Here is a 16,758-nt window from a genome sequence, read left to right on the forward strand (position 1 = left end):
GGTGTATAATTTAAGTTTTGCCATCTGCTGGATAATAGATTTGTCAGCACATATTAAAATTGCTAATGGGGGGGCGTGGCCAAGATGGCGGGGTGAGCGGACGCTTCCTCCCGTAGCTCCTCCGGCCCAGCTCAGCTCGAGCCCCGATTTCTGCGCTTCTCTCCCCCCGCGGCTGCACTGCGGGCGAGAGAACTGTGCCGGAACTCTTGGGGCACATTTTGATGCCACTTTGACTTCTGTTGCCCCAGGGGAAGTCCCCGAAAAGTTTGTTCAACGACCGAGGCGAGGAGTGGAGCCTGGATCGCCCCGAGGAGAAGGGCCTGGAGGCGGAGCGTATTGCGGCGCTGTCTGCGCGCCTCGGCTGGGCCGAGTGCTGAAAGCTGCGGATCCCGAGGGAGCGGACTCGACGGACTCCGCGGAGTGCGGAGGCTTCCTGGCCGTCGCCCTTGTGGCCAGAGTCATCGCTGGACGACAGCCCCCAGACCTGCGTCGGAGATTTATCCCCCTGCCATGGGTGTCGGCGTGTGACGCCTTGCGGACCCCGAGCCTGGAAGCGGGGGACGGTGGAGTTTGAGCGGTGACCGAACCGGGCGTACTAGCCGGTGAAACTGGGGGACACTGGTTTCGCACCTTCCCGACCCATTGCTGTTGAGGGTCGCCCATAGACTTGCTGGCCTGGGCTGGCCTCCTAGGTTCCGCCCTCCCGCCATCTTGTCGTTGAGGAGCTGGTACTGGTGACCCTCGCCCGCGCCCTTGCCATACGGGCGCCTCGGTTCATCCTGGTGCCTACGCATCTGCTGTCCTCCCTGGAAGCACGCGGCTGCAAGCCTCCGACCTGAACCTGGATTATCGCCCTGACTGGCTCGATGGTTGTCTCGCCCTGGCCCGTGCCGCCATTTTGTCGCCTGTGACGCACTACCCTTGTCCTCGGCAAGGTCTTCACATCTGGTGCCCACGAGCGGCTGGGCGCATCTACAGCGGCCAGCTCTAGGCTTCACCCACCGCGGAGGCCAAGATGGCTGGGAGACGAGGTGCGGCACGGGGAGATCGCACTCTGCCGGACATGCTCGGCAGGGCCCAGCAACTGCGAGACAGGACGCAGCCGTCCCCGGGGTCCTCCCGGGCCTCAACGGACGCCACCGGAGGCGAACCACCAGTCACGAGGTCCTTCATGGAGGAATTATTCAGCTCCCTCAAGGAGGAATTCCAGACTCTCAAGACCGAGGTGGCCGGAGAGGTCCGTGAAGTGCGCAGAGAAATCGAGGGCCTGGGCGAGCGGGTCGACACTGTGGAAACGGCGGCCCAGCGTCGTGATGAAGAGATAGTTCATCTCCAGCAGGACGTTCTCCGCCTTCGGGAGCAATGTGTCGAGCTCCAGGCCCACTCTGAGGACCTCGAGAACAGGTCCAGGCGGAACAACATCCGGGTGCGAGGCGTTCCGTCCGCGGATGAGGGTGCGGACCTGGTGGCCTATCTGCAGGACCTGTTCCGCGACATCTTGGGAGAAGAAGCGGACTTCCCGATCCGCATCGACAGAGCACACAGGGTGGGCCGCCAGCGCCAGTCATCGGCACCCCCACCTGATATCCTGGCATTCCTGCCGGATTTCCCCCTAAAGGAGCGCATTATGACAGAGGCCCGCAGGAAGCAGCCGCTGTCCTTCCGAGAACGACCCGTGGCGCTCTATCAAGACCTGTCCGCCATCACACTGCAGAAGCGCAGGTCTTTCCGCATCGCTACGGACTTCCTGCGAGAGCATGAGACGGCCTACTCCTGGGGTCACCCCTTCCGTCTTATTTTCCGATGGAATGGGGTGCTACATCAGCTGCGCTCCTTACAGGATGTCTGTGGGGTGCTGGGACTCACAGCTACAGAGGAAGAAGGGGCGACACCCGCATGGAGGCGCCCCGAGCGGCGGGGCCGACGGAGATCGAGGAGGCGCCAATCGTCAGCGACAGCGAGTCGCCCTGACTCCCCTACCATCAGAGCGGATATGGCGGAGGCCTTGAGGACTGCGGCCAGGAACTTGCCTGAATCTAATGGCGTGGCCCAGACGGCCTAACTTTTCTCCGGGGGGAGAGACTCTTAGCGTCTGCGATGCTGGGTTGGGGCTGGGGGTTGGAGGTGTGTGGCTGGACGTCCACCTGACTGGTTTCTACAGACTCGCCCACTTGGGCTAGACTGAGACAATGGGGTGTTTTTTCTTGTTTTTGGTTTTGGCTGGTTGCCATGGGTTGGTTCTGGGGGGGTTCAGGAGCTGGTTTGGTGTTGGGGGGTCCCGTCCGATACTGTCCGAACACATGCGAAGCCGACTCTGGCATTCCCTGCGCCCCTGCCCCGCGCGCCCCTTCCACTGATCCCCCGCTTGCTGCATAGCGCTTTGCGTCCCTGGGAGCGATGCCGTCCCTGAAAGTAGTGACCCTTAACGTTAAGGGTCTGAATAATCCTGTGAAGCGTAGGGCAATCCTTTCCCTGCTGGAAGGGTCACAGGCGGATATCTGCCTCCTGCAGGAAACCCATTTACTCTCTAAAGATTGCCATAGGTTGCGCTCTGCCAAGTTCCCCACGCAACTCTTTTCCTCGGCTGCGACTAAGACTGCGGGGGTAGCCATTCTTCTAGCCAGCTCCTTCAGGGGTGAGGTGTTGTATAAACATGCCGAGCAGAAGGGGAGGCTTCTAGTGTATCGCATGCGTCTGGGGGGTGTTGCCTTCACGGTTGGCTCCGTGTACAGCCCAAATGACCACCAGGATCGCTTCCTGGAATCTGTGTTGGTAGACGCTACTGCCTCGCCCGATCGCCACGTCATTTTGGGGGGAAACCTGAACATGGTCTTCGACTCCACCTTGGATAGGTCTGCCCAGCGCTTTCCGCAGACGGGGGAGCTTTCTAGAGCGGTACAGGACCAGATTGCAGAGATGGATCTGCATGACCTCTGGCGCACCATGCACCCCGCCGATAGGGACTACTCATATTTCTCCCACGCACACCGCACTTACTCGCGGTTGGACTACCTCTTGGTGAGCGGACCGCTTCGCTCGGCCGCCACGGCGGCAGACATCGGGGTCTTGTCCCTGTCCGACCATGCGCCGGTTTCCGGAGTATTTGCTTGGCCGGCGGCCCCCCCCTCCAGAGGGATGTGGCGGCTTCGGGACACGCTTCTCCATAAGAAATCGGTGGTGAAGCGAGTGGAGGAGGTCATTCAGGAGTACCTGACCCATAATGACAACTCCGACACGTCCCTAGCAACGCAGTGGGCGGCTTTGAAAGCGGTTGTCAGAGGGGAGTTTATCTCCATTTCCTCGGCGGAGAACAGGGAGCGGCAACGTAAGAGGGAGGAACTAACGGCGCAGGTCAGGGAACTCGAACAGGTTCACCGCCGGACGGGGGCTCCTCGAGTTTGGAGGCAGCTGAAGGCGGCGAGGAAACTCCTCTCTGCGTTGGACCTGGACCGGGCGGAGTATGCGGCGTTGCGCTTGAAGCATGCCTTTTACACCGGCGGAGACAGATGCGGTAAGCTCCTGGCCCACCGGCTCAGGGCTGCGCAGCAACGCAACGTAGTAAAGGAGCTGATGGGAGCGGATGGGGTCCCGGTTTCCGGTGACGCGGAGGTGGCGGATTCCTTCCGTGCCTTCTATGAGGCGCTGTACGCTGCAGAGCCCTCCCCACCGGGAGAGGCTGAGGCCTATTTGGAATCAGTAACCCTCCCTGCCCTGGATCCCGCCCAGGCGGACCACCTAGAGAGGGACATTCATGTGGAGGAAGTTATTTCCGCTATTGCACGGTTAAAGCACGGCAAGGCCCCGGGCCCGGATGGCTATACGGCCTTGTTTTACAAGACCTTCTGTCCCACTGTCGCGCCTCTCCTGGCTCGCTTGTTCAATTCCTTTTCTGAACCGGGAGCCATACCACCGGACCTTCTCTCGGCGACTGTGTCGGTTATTCCGAAACCGGGGAAGGACCGGACTCTGTGCGGCTCGTATCGGCCCATCTCGCTTCTAAATGTGGACCTCAAGCTTTACACGGGGATCTTGGCGGCCAGACTGGGTCTGCACCTACCAGGTCTGGTGGAGGCGGACCAGGCCGGTTTTGTACCCGGTAGGCAGACGGTCGACAACACTAAGAGGGTAACGCACGTGCTAGAAAAGGCCTCACGCGTCCCGGGGGAGCGGATGCTGCTGTCGGTCGACGCGGAAAAGGCCTTTGATAGGGTTCATTGGCCGTACCTCGAGCTGGTTCTCGGGAAACTGGGGATCGGCGAGAAGTTCCGCACTATGGTTTTTAATTGTTATAGGAGGCCGTCAGCATCGGTGAGTGTCAATGGACACAGCTCCAGCAGCTTTGCCATTGAGCACGGCACGAGACAGGGCTGCCCCCTTTCGCCGCTCCTGTTTGCCCTCTATATGGAGCCGTTTGCCCAGAGGATTCGCGATAACCCGGACGCTATTGGGGTGAAGATGGGGCAATACACACATACTGTCAGCTTATATGCGGACGATGTCTTGCTGACCCTGGATGACCCCAAGCGGTCGCTCCCTGCCTGCGTCCAGGAACTAAACTCCTTTGCTCGCGTGGCGGGCTTCAAAATGAATATGTCTAAATCGGCTGCCCTGGATGTGTCACTTTCTGTCGCCACCAGGCGGGACCTCCAGCGTCTTTTTCCTCTGCAGTGGTCCTCCTCCACGGTGCCTTACCTAGGGATTTTGCTTGCACCCTCCCTACCTGCAATGGTCGCAGCTAACTATTCCTCCCTGGGCAAAAAGATCAAGGAGGAACTCGGCCGATGGAACAAAGGCCTGCTCTCGTGGCTGGGCCGTATCGCAGCGGTGAAGATGACGATACTGCCTCAGATCCTGTATCTTTTTCGCGCTCTACCTCTCCAGCCCCCTGTAGGTTGGATACGGCAGGCGCAGGCTGACATCTCCCGCTTTGTGTGGCAGGGCCGTAAGCCTCGAATGAAACAGGTCCTCTCCATGCTTGCCCCGGAGGCGGGGGGTCTCGGTGTCCCGGACCTCCGGAAATACTTTCAGGCGACGCAACTCCGATATTTGGTGGAGTGGAGCCGGTGGGAATCGGACAAGCACTGGCTCTTTCAGGACCAGGCAGTTGCGGGCCGTACCCTCCAGGAAGTCCCGTTCCTGCGGCGCACTCACCGCCCGCCTAATCTCTACGCCTCCTTTATCACCCGAGTTCCGCTGCGAGTGTGGGACGCGGTGTGTGAGCTTCGTGAGCTCACCACTTTTCCATCACCGTTCACTCCCATTGCTGGCAATCCAGACTTCACTCCGGGTCTGGAACCGGGAGCCTTTTCCCACTGGGTGAGCGCGGGTTGTAGGGCACTTTTCCAGATCTACGGGCCGGAGGGCGTGCTCCCCTTCCAGCAGCTCCGACAGGAGTTTGGCCTGACGGAGGGGGACAGACTGCGTTACATGCAAGTTCGCCACTGGGCTCTTCAACCCCCAGTGCGCGACGTCGCTGCCCGTTCGATTACGCCCTATGAGCGATGGCTGGTAACCCGGACCTCGGATGCCAAGCTTATCACCGACTTGTATAAGTTTCTCCAACCCCCGCCGTTTCATTACCATAACCCAGGGAGAGAGCGCTGGCACAGGGAATTGGGCAGGACCTTGAGCCACAAGGAGTGGGACAGGATCGCGTATCGGGCGAGGCACTCTGCGTACCACACTGGGCTGACGAAGACCTTTACTAAGGTGTCCACCTATTGGTACTACACCCCGGAGAGGCTCTACGAGATGCACAAAATCGGCGATAAAGGTTGCTGGCGCGGCTGCGGACAGGAAGGTACCCTCACGCACATTCTCTGGGAGTGCCCGGTGCTGTCGGCCTATTGGAAGGAGGTCTTGGATGAGGTAGACAGGCATTTTGAGATAGAACTCCCGCGCTTCCCTGCGTATGTCTTGCTAGGCCTCCCCAATGACCTGATGTACCCGCTGAAGTCCCGCAGGGGTAGACAGATTGCGATTGCGCTAGGCTCAGCGGTTCAAAACATCCTTGTACTCTGGCGTACCCCCACTGCCCCCTCTATCACTGGCTGGCTACACAGGCTCTGGCAGGTACTGGGTATGGAGAAGATATCGCTAACAGTGGCTGGGAATGTGGACCAATTTGAAGAGCTCTGGCACCCCTTTTTAGCACTGCTGTCTACGGAATTTCGCGAGCTCACATGTCCACGGTACCTGCGACTCCTTAGGCTGACGCCGCCGGCGGCTCCAGCGGAGTGAATGTGGCGGGATCAGGGGTTTGGGGCTCGGGGTGGGAGGCGGGGTTACATGCTTCTAATGCTGACTTTCGGACGAGGATGTTGGGGTATTGTTTCCTTCTTTTTTCTCCTTTGCTTTTCTTTCTTCTATTTTTCCGGGGACGGGGGGATGGAGGGATGGTGTGTTTTTTTCCTGTGTTGCGGGACGCTACTCTAGCTCGGCCTTGCTCGGGGAATGGGGGTCTACTGGAGGGTCATTTGCACTGCCTTATTGCCTGATGACTTATGCCTTATTGCCCTCCGGGGCTTCCTGCCTCCCTACTTTCCCTCTGAATCACTGCAACGTTTCGCGTCTTGTATTGTATGTTCGCTTGACCTCCTATTCCCTTCCCCATGTTTTTTGTGCCTTAATAAAATACTTTAAACCTAAAATTGCTAATGGTTCAATAAAAAGTATTCATTCCTTTAATCATAGTTTCACCCAAGGTTTAGAGGTAGAGTAACAATACTTCCCCTCCACAGGAGTTTATTTGTTGCTTCATGATGTTGAATATATCTAGTATAAAAAAACATATTCAATTCATTTCACAATTTTGTAGTGCCTCATCAGGAGCCTCTTACTCCATTTACCTATCAACAAAATTAAAATATGACAAATCATTAATTTTCTTGGGGAAAAGTGTCAATAATATAAATATTATATACATTTAAATAACTCAGAGGATACAATATGATCCCTGAATCAATATTGCAGTATAAATGAATCTTGTCACACTTATAATCAGTTTCAAATTTCCTAAGGCGATCTTCATCAAAACTTTCTCCAGTTGTCGAATTAAGATCTATTTCTAGAACCCCTGTCTGCCAATACAGTTCACCACTTTATTAGAACCTGTGTGATGAATAAGTCAATATTTACATGTACCAGTTCCTAAGTGCAATAGGCCATCAATGTAAAACTCCTACTAGGAGCATTGAGGCTCCTGTAGAAGAACTGTAAAAGTATTGATTATGCTCTTTAAACTATGACAGATTATATTTTTTAAAGAAAACTTGTGCGGAACCAAAAGTAATTTAAAATACTTATGAATTTTTATTTAAACTGACTATGATTAAAGGAATGAATACCATGAGCCTACTCTCCAATTTATGAAAAGAGAATTGGTAAATGAAACATAAAACACTGATAAAGAAAGGTCTATACAAGATGCATTGGGTAGGACTGGGTGCACTGTAGCACTCCCCTAGGTACACTTGAATCACTATCTTTTGGAACTATAAATTGGTTTCAGGACACCACGCCACTGCACCATAAAACAGATCTAGAAACATAAACCGGAGAGATTAAGAAACACCTTCTATAGAACCCAGCATACATTATACTCCAAGGGCTGGCTAATCCATTTGTGATTATCATTCATTTGATAACTTTATTTCGGTCGTTGACCATAAAAGTGCAGATAAAATACATACAAGCACAGTAATAATTGTGATTATCGTCTCAGGTCAAATGTGTAATGTGGCAGGGCAATTCATAACAAAAAGGTTAGCTTTATAGTCTTGTGAACTATAAACTGATATCATGCATACACTACAATGTTAAAATCTTTGCTTTCATGCTGCATATCATACTGTAGGAATTAGCAATTGATTGTTTATAGATGCCCTAGTCACAATCCATTTTACACTAAGATGAGACTACCCTGAAAATTATAATGGGTTTACCAATTTGTGTCAAAAGCGGTGTGCATTACAATGATGTCAATTATTGAACACACCAAAAACAACTGCAATCACTTATAGTGGAAACTGAATGAATGGAACAAGGATACTAGTGTGTAATCACCATTGAATACTTTACAAATAGAACAGAGTACAACTGAGAGTAGAAGCAAGATGATCAAAAATAGATCTACAAAACAAACGTTATGTGCTAAAAACAACACTTCTCCCTTTGAACCCTGTATGTTAGAACTTCAAATGGAATTAGATAAGCAAAGTCCGTCGCACAGAAGTTATAAATGCTATCAGTGAACAATTTGCTGCATGTTGACGATGTTATACTCTATGATGAAATGTTTGTCGATGCATAACTTTTACTGCTATCTAAGATGCTATTTATTGTAAAAAAAAACTGGCTTATTAATAAGTATGTTCAAACCTAAAATAATGGTACTTGGTAGATGTTGGTTACGGTTATATGTCGTTACCACGAATTCCGTTGCAACGCATGCCTTTTCCACGCATGCGTTACCACGGAATTCGTTTTCCCCTCATCATCTTTACCACGTCGTTGTTACGTCGTAAAGAGGAAGCAGAAGTTTATTCCGCTTCCTCTCTTACGACGCTGATTTCTATGGCACGGCGGGATCGTTTTTTTTAGGGGGGGGGGGGGGGGAGACCCCCCCAACCCCCTTTTTAATCCTACAGGGGGTTTTTTTTCGTGGAAAAGACGATCATTGTAGGCATACGCGTTGAAAAGACGTTTACGTGGTAAGTGCCTCGTTGTAAACGTTACCCGTGGTAATGCCTTCGTTGTTAATGATGTTTCCCGTTGGTTAGGAGAACTGTGTTCAACAGAATAGGTGGGTGTACTTCTTAGGAACTTGGGCTCCTGCAACATCAAATTTTCCATGAAACATCACTTGTGACAAGAGAGAAAATCAAGACCCTTACGATGGACTTTGAACATGGAAAGTTATTTATAGTATCCTCTTGCTAAATTCTGTTTTTAAGGCAATATGTAGCTGTATCTCTCCAAAAATACACTACTATAAAAACAATGATCCTTATTTAGACAACCATACTTAAATTCACGTTTAAATCCAGACCTGCCTAGGCTGTTGCCCAGACTAATGAAGGCTACTGCTTTAGGGGGGTGTACAACTTAAAATCAGTGGCAGAGGGTACGTGGGCTAATATACTACACAATATGCGGGTGTACACATTATGTGCAGAGCCTTTGAAAACAGCACGGCATGTACTACTACATTGTCTAAATCTTTAGAATGCCCATTGTCTGTATAACAGAGAGTTTATCTTAAAGTCAGGAGTTGGTCTGAAAGGGAAACTTCCCCGGTGAGCCTAATGCAGAATAATTAACTAAGAAGGAATGTTAATCATTACTTTGAGATTATATATTCTAATTTAGGAGGTCAGCAAACAACGGTATTGTATGATAAAGATTAAATGGTATAGTGATTCAAGAACATGTTTTTTAAGTAACTAAGCGCGGATTATAAATTGTATGTTCAGGTCTTTAATTTTTGGCTTCATTTTACACATTGGTATATGTAATTTTGCGGTGGTGAGTAAAGAAGGAGTGTATAATTTCACGTAACTTAAGCCTTCCTTAGTGACTAATAAAATAAAACCTAAACCACTGGTGGGGCAAAGTAGGTAAGTGAGAGAGAAATAATGTTTAACTCTGCAGCACTCGAAATACAGGTGAAAGGGATGGTACCATTTTTTTAGAGCTGGTTTTAGAATAGAACACAGAAATGTCTTCAGAGAATAAGTAACTGTAGGAGGCTGATAAATTATCAACTTCTAAAATGGCTCCACATTGACATGGCATGGCTCGATGTCACTGTGAACTGTGAACATGAGGTGTGAAAAGGAGCCTGCAATGGATCAACAACTGTTTATAAGGTAACCGGGCGAGTGGGGCTGCAACAGGGAAGTTAACCTCCTAAAAGTAACTTTAGAAACATATTTTTACAATTAGGTGCGCTAAGAAAGAGGAAAGTGAACATTAAAATTAAGGCAAGCAAATGTCCTGGATTTGCACGGAGAGTCAAAGTTTTTAGAGGCATAGGTGACTATGAACCCTGCACTCAATTTGGCCTTACCCACACTTCAATTTGATCCTCTCTTATGACAACGTTTACCAAAAGACACAAGCCTTTTCTAAATGCACAGTCAATACATTCTCTCACGCACCATGGAAAGACAGTGGAATAGAACTCGTGAAACGCTTGTGGAATGCATAGCATTTCAAAAGGTTTTTGTTTTGCGACATGCAGTCCAGATATGACATTGGTTGAATGAGAGCCCACATACAACAGGCAGATTCAACAACTACTCACCAGAGCTCCATAGTCCTCGGTTCACGCATCAGCCCTATAAACCTGCAAATATAGACTGGATAACAGTCTTATGTTTTCTTGCGGGATTAGCGCAAAAACCTTCACAGGCAATTCACAGTTTCTTAGGTTTCAAAAAAATATATATTCCACCTCTTTTGAGCTTAGTGTCCGGTGGCTCAGTGGACTAATGCATCCACTGCAGGGGCCTGTGTTCGACCTCATAGTCACAGGTTTAAATCCCGGCGGGTCCACTCAGCCTTTCATCCATCTAGGCCGATAGAATGAGTACCATTGAGTTGGGTAACAATAAACATCTGTTATTCAGCGCCAAAATACCCAAGGGTGAAAGTGCGCTTTACAAATACACGTTATGTTATATTATGTTATAGAGAGACACAGGCAACAAATGTGCCCATAGATGCTGCCAAACTATAGTCCTATTTCTAAGGCCTGTCCGATTTTTGGTTTTAAAAATCTGGTCACAGGAGCACCTATAGTCAGGTGGCCCTGAATCAGCGAAGTACTGATCTTTAAATCAGCTTGGCCCATCTGGTGATCGCCAAAGGGCTTTTCCTAGGTATCTAGAAGTTGGGTTTCCTTCTGCAAAAATGCATGTTTTATAATTATCCATATTTCCAACCGGATAATAAATATGTGTTTCTGCTTTCACTGACTGGACATAAATGATTGCTTTAAAATATCTGTAATTGTATTCTACTAAAAAGGAGTTAAAATCTGCAGCAAAGAGGTATATAGTTAGAAAAGCAAGCTTGGTAAAGGAAATCACAAAGCACAATTAATTCAAAAATAAGCATCTAGTGCTCGAAATAGATGCCAAGATTTTGTTTGTGTGGGTACACAAATAATGTTCTGGAAAAATTAGTATTCAAATACTCTCCAAAGGGATACAAACACATCTCAGAATGGCTTAAGGCAGTAATGTCTGTAAAGAGCAGTACACTACTATTATTGCAGAGACGGAGAAAGCGGTCCTGCATTGCTCCGGGAAGCATGTGCCCCTGACTCAAATTCACCATAGCCTGCTGTAGCTTTTTCACACCTGCCTCAGCACGCATAATGAAATATTGCATATGCCCTGGAGGTACTTTTGTGAACTCGATTTAAAAACACAGACAGTCGCTGTGTTGTCACCCTCTTTACCGAGTATGGCTACCGTCAGCAAACCAGGCAACAGAGGAATACAGCGGATGGCAGCTATACCATTTAAAATGGCAAGCCATTTCTGTGAGGTGTTTTGCCAGTCCCCGACTATAAAGTCCTTTGCCCAGCCATCTGGGACATGGATATGGCCTACATATACACAGTTTATCACGTGTACATGATGTATGTATGACACAGCCATACTGAGATCTATTTGTATTCGCTACATTCGAGTGGTACATAAGATTGAGTGTTGCAGGTACGGTTCAGACAGCAGGCACCAAGACATTCCAGGAAAGCTGTGGTTCAAACTAAGAAGTGTTAAAAGGAGATGAAACAGAGGCCCATTTGAACCTAGAGAATTTCCCCCGCTCTTTCCTGACCCATTGCTCTCTGGTAGGGCTATCCCCACAGGTTAACTGGTAGTTAAGTGGATCGGCCTCCCTTGCCTTTGTGCCCTAGTTTTGGGTTTCTCCCGCCTGAAGATTTCCAGCTCGACCTCAACTCTGTTCACATCTACTGACAAAAGACCTCACCATAACCATACTGAGTAGATTATCCAAAAAGACAGAACTGCCCTGAACCGGTCTAAGAACAGATCTACTGGAATACACAGCGCCTGTCTACCAATTTAGTATAATGCTGGTGCAGAGGCTTTTATTCAGTGCGCAAACATTTAGCTACCAGGAATCCAGAGTCTCTATACAGTGGCAAAGATAAATCCTCTATGCTCAACACTTGGGGTATCCATTGCTAACCCACCTTTCCAGGTTCAAGAGCCGAAACCTGGGAACTTTGATCACAACTTCCAGGATGGCTCTCTGGATTCTGCTTTGAGGACGAGCTGACCACTGGCTGAACAGGAGAGACATTGGACGTGTTCTTGCATTGAATAGCCCCTGCTTAAAAGGAGAGTGACTGTAAAGGAATGGGGGCAGGTCAAGACAAAGACATCTGCTGTGCACTAAGAAGAGGACCTGTCTAGGTCCACTAGGCAGAGGCACAATAACCCCCGAAGTGACCTCATACCATGACTAAGCTGTGTACCTCCATGGTTGACAGATAATTAGGAACTCTAGTGTGCCCCAAGTTCCTTGTCATCAGCGGAGTGCCAAAAAGCTACGAGTCTCTAAGTGAAGCCAGACTGCCATCCATGGCCCACCCAAAAGACAATCTGAAACAACAGAGAGGAGCTGCATCTAAATAGAAGGCACTACCCCTATCTAAGTACTCTTGAGGTCTAGTTGTTTGGTACCAAAGTAAGAATACCAAGTCCCAAGATTCATGAGGTGCGTTCACCATGACTCCGTACCTCTAGACTGGTGCTGCCTCCGCCTCTGTTCATCTGAAGATCTGAGCAGTAGCCGTCAACTGTACACCAGCTGATGGGTCCAGCACAAGGTGCCTGGTTGCTGAGCTCTTGGGGCCATGTGGTGCACATCCCGCCGGGAGAATGAACCAACTATGTCATTCAAACACTGCAGAGTTGCCCTGTGTTATAAACTGACAACCAAAAGGTACTGTGCACACTAAGGAAATCTGAGCAGGGGGGCTCAAAGCAAGAAAGGAACAGTAAACACAGGCTCAAGACCAAAAGAGTGGAACTCCCATGAATTGCTAAAGCCCGTATATACGAAAAGATCATCATTGCTCGCTTCCCTGTTACTCTTGCGATGTATATAAATACATATGTGATGTACCTGTATTTACAGGAGGTATTTACTTGTAATGAAGTTAGTTGAACGATTTGTTACAAAAGAACTATCGGCTGTATTCAATAAAAACAAACAATTAAAGTAGCAATACAGAGGAACATAATGTCGGCACCCCATTTACCCAAACAAAAATAAAATTATATATATATATATATATATGACCATCTTGTTGCCAATATTGAACATTAAAATATAAGATTATTTTCCTATTTTACATGCAGACAGTTAATATTTGCCAATTAGGTTTAGTCTGACTGGAATAGCTTACCCCTAACACACATGAGGTAGTATCGAGCTAGCAAGAGGGAATACAACTGTGGATGATTAATAAACAACTAGTGAAAAGTGGCTGAAAGTCTCAATGACCGCGACCAAGCCTCTAGTTGCCTATGTATGACTTCTCCTGAGCAGGAATTTGGGATAATATAGTTACAAAGGTAAGTGATTGCACATACCATGACATTCCCATACATGCACATGTTGTAAGCGATAAGACACTGACTTTACTAACTATCTGCGAAATGGATATTTACTTGAATTTAAATTTAACTTCTTTTAGTAGACATAAAAAACAAAGCGACATAATACTGGTAAAAAACATGGTTCAGGGATGTATGACAGGGAAACAAAGGATAAAGAAGTTGCTAAGAAACTGTTGTCAAACAATACGCCCCTACCGCAGCTTTACCCTTCAGCTGCTGGAGGGGGGAGTATGGGTCTTCTGGTAGACTGGAGCAGTGGTGCTAGAGCAATTTTCCGAGTGGGGGTACTGCCATCAATTTTACATCATTGAAGACATAGGGATTGTCAAACATTCAAGCATCATGCACAGAACAATGGTAGCAAATTAGTCATGCCAGTTCAGGAGGAGAGTGGGAAGGGTGTGGTATGTAGCTGGTTGTGTATTTTGGAACACACTGTTGACAATATATTACTAATGCATGGCATGGTAGTGCACTGTAATTTAGAGACAGCACTTTTTCCATTGAAATTGCTACTAAATTTGCACTGTCGTGCAGTTTTACTGATAAAACTATGTAGGACACACACAATAGATAATGTATGGAGTGCTGGTGAATATTTATTATATGCACATCAAGTAAAGTGTCTTGACTTGTTCTGATCATATTAAAACATTTGTTTCCATCACACTTCAGAATTACAAAAACAATTGTTTCACCTGTGATTATCTAACTGCTGATGAAGTTTGAAATATATGTAGAGTTCAACTACTGGTATTTAGATTTTGTTGTGTGTTTAGAAAAAATAGACATCCTCTATGTACCCACGCAAAATTGTCACACAGTTCACTTTATAAAATCCTCTCACTTTGTAGTCAGAGAAAGAAAAGTAAACACCATTCTGCATGTTAAAAGAATAAGCATTAATTTTTCTTTAGACAGTACCAGACATTTGACCCCTGCCTTTGAACTGCCACGAATGTGGCAAGATAAAATCAAAATTTTAAGGAATCGTCATTGCTCATTTACCCTCTGAACTCCAGCATGGTTATTCTGAGGGTGCTGCAGCATGCCCAGCACCTCTACTTCCAGTGCCTATGGCTGGGAATCATTGGTATATGCTGAAAGGCTCCTGGAATGGTGCCCATCAGGAGTGCTGCCGGTTCAACCATTACATGCTCTGTGGAGCACCCGCCAAGCTAAAATCTCTTGCTCTTATTTTGAGGACTCTAGATGGTTTGCTACAAAACTTTGGTACATTTTTGGATTGCTGTTGTGCCACATTACCCCACCCACGCTACTAGTTCAGCACATGTAGGACACTTTGTACAGTCATTGGCATATTGGAAATATGCGACTATCTTCGCACAGGGTGACTAAGCAGATTGGAGTACAATCTCATATAAACAGTGTGCCCTCGCTATGCATATACTACACGTGAAGAACAGTGATTCCATGACCAAATACGGCAAGGGTATTCAACGTGGTTCTAGAGGAGCAATGCTGTGTCGTGAGGACACTTCATGGACCACTCAATCTCACAATGGACTGTCACTTATAGCTGCAGGCATTCCTCCCCCATACATGCCACCAGGTCAGATGGCACTGCTACTAAAAAGGGAGACAGACAAACGTGTCCTTAATACAGCTCACCTTCTAACACAGTGTTAGTGTGCTCTTACATCACAGTGCATTCCTGCGTACGCCAACACTATAGCCAAAGTCACGCTAGATTTTCTGGATATCCACACAAGATAACTTTTCATGCAAGTAAGCTGAATTGAAATAAGTAGATTTTTTTGTGGTTGTCCCAAGGCACTGGCATGGATCTGGCCCCATGAACGTAAGCTTCACACATATGCAATGGACGATGTATGTCTTTTAGCAACATTTTAGGTGCGGTGCATCAGTATAATGTACTAGGACAAGTTAATTTCAGGTCACTTTTGCTCTATACAATGGCATCGATTTAAAGTTCAACATGCTTCCAGCTATAACACACTTATTCAGGCACTCCCATTCAGAAGTTAAGCAATAGATACATATATTTATTTCCTATCTACAAGCCCCAACGAAACCGAAATGTTACAAAGAAACTGGACATAAAATCTTTAACTGCCTATTATATCGCTGTAACGCTCATATCAAATATTCCTGAGATGGATACCATCGAAGAGCATAAAAATATACTACGTAATAAACGCACTGCACGTTAGATGATTACCATGAATCCCTCGCATAGGCTGTATCTATCACGTAGGTAAATGAGGATGCTGTTAGCTCGAAGACCTGCTAAGCAATACGCGCAGCACACAATACCAACTACAAAAAACAATACTAATGTGCTCTTTACTGAGCACGTACTAAGCACTGGAGACTGAATTTAAATCACACAGACGCAACCTCAGAGACCTTAAGGGCAGAAGTAAGGGCTCCTCTCTAAATGACCATACAAAGAGGGAGTAAACAGAGGGTGCATGTCATCGTGCAGAGAAGGCGTCCTAGGGGTCCTGCCCTGGGCTGCCAGGCCCAGTGATACCCAGGGTCTGGACACACACCATAGTCTCCATCATCTTCAGTCTTATGCACTGGTCAAAGTGAGGCAACCAGAGTCCACAAGTCTCGACCCTTACCTCTTGGGCGCCGGGTGATCCATGCTGCTGGTGTTCGCAGCCCCTGTCACTTCTCTGTGGCTGCAGATCAGGTGTAACTCTACACAACTTTCATGCTGCTTTAGTTTCAACCCTGCCTGACACCTCTGCCGCACCACCAAACTCACTGCCCTGTTCTACCCGCCCTCCTCCCTTCTCGGGTATGTGATTGGTGCTTTCCTGTCACACTCCCTCGGCGATTGGTGGTTAAACCAAGCAGGACAACACTCGCCGCTTCAGATGTAAAGGGGCTGGCCTGTTTCTCTGTGGCTGGGAGAAAAGCAGGAAGCGAAATAACGAGCAGAGCATTGTGGGAGTGAAGCGGGGATGTCCCTTTTCTGTTTTTCTGCTGGAACCTTGGTGCGCCGTGCAAGGAGGGTATCAGTTCTGCATCTTTACTCCTATTGTTATCTTTTCGGCCCGGGTCAAGGGAACTGAGACAGTGACCTACAATAATGAAAATA

General features: G+C 48.2%; 1 protein-coding gene across 1 annotated transcript in view; it reads right to left on the reverse strand.

The window, feature by feature from the left end:
- Positions 1-16,448, reverse strand: part of STK3 (serine/threonine kinase 3) — a 1,148,864-nt gene extending 1,132,416 nt beyond the window's left edge. Inside the window, exon 1 of the mRNA XM_086966048.1 lies at positions 16,277-16,448. Within this exon, the coding sequence (XP_086822174.1) occupies positions 16,277-16,299 (23 nt within the window). The 5' untranslated portion in view covers positions 16,300-16,448. The remainder of the gene's footprint in view (positions 1-16,276) is intronic.
- Positions 16,449-16,758: the final 310 nt, after the last annotated feature.

The sequence above is a fragment of the Lissotriton vulgaris genome, chromosome 4_1, assembly GCF_964263255.1.
Source record: "Lissotriton vulgaris chromosome 4_1, aLisVul1.2, whole genome shotgun sequence".
Classification (NCBI taxonomy): domain Eukaryota; kingdom Metazoa; phylum Chordata; class Amphibia; order Caudata; family Salamandridae; genus Lissotriton; species Lissotriton vulgaris.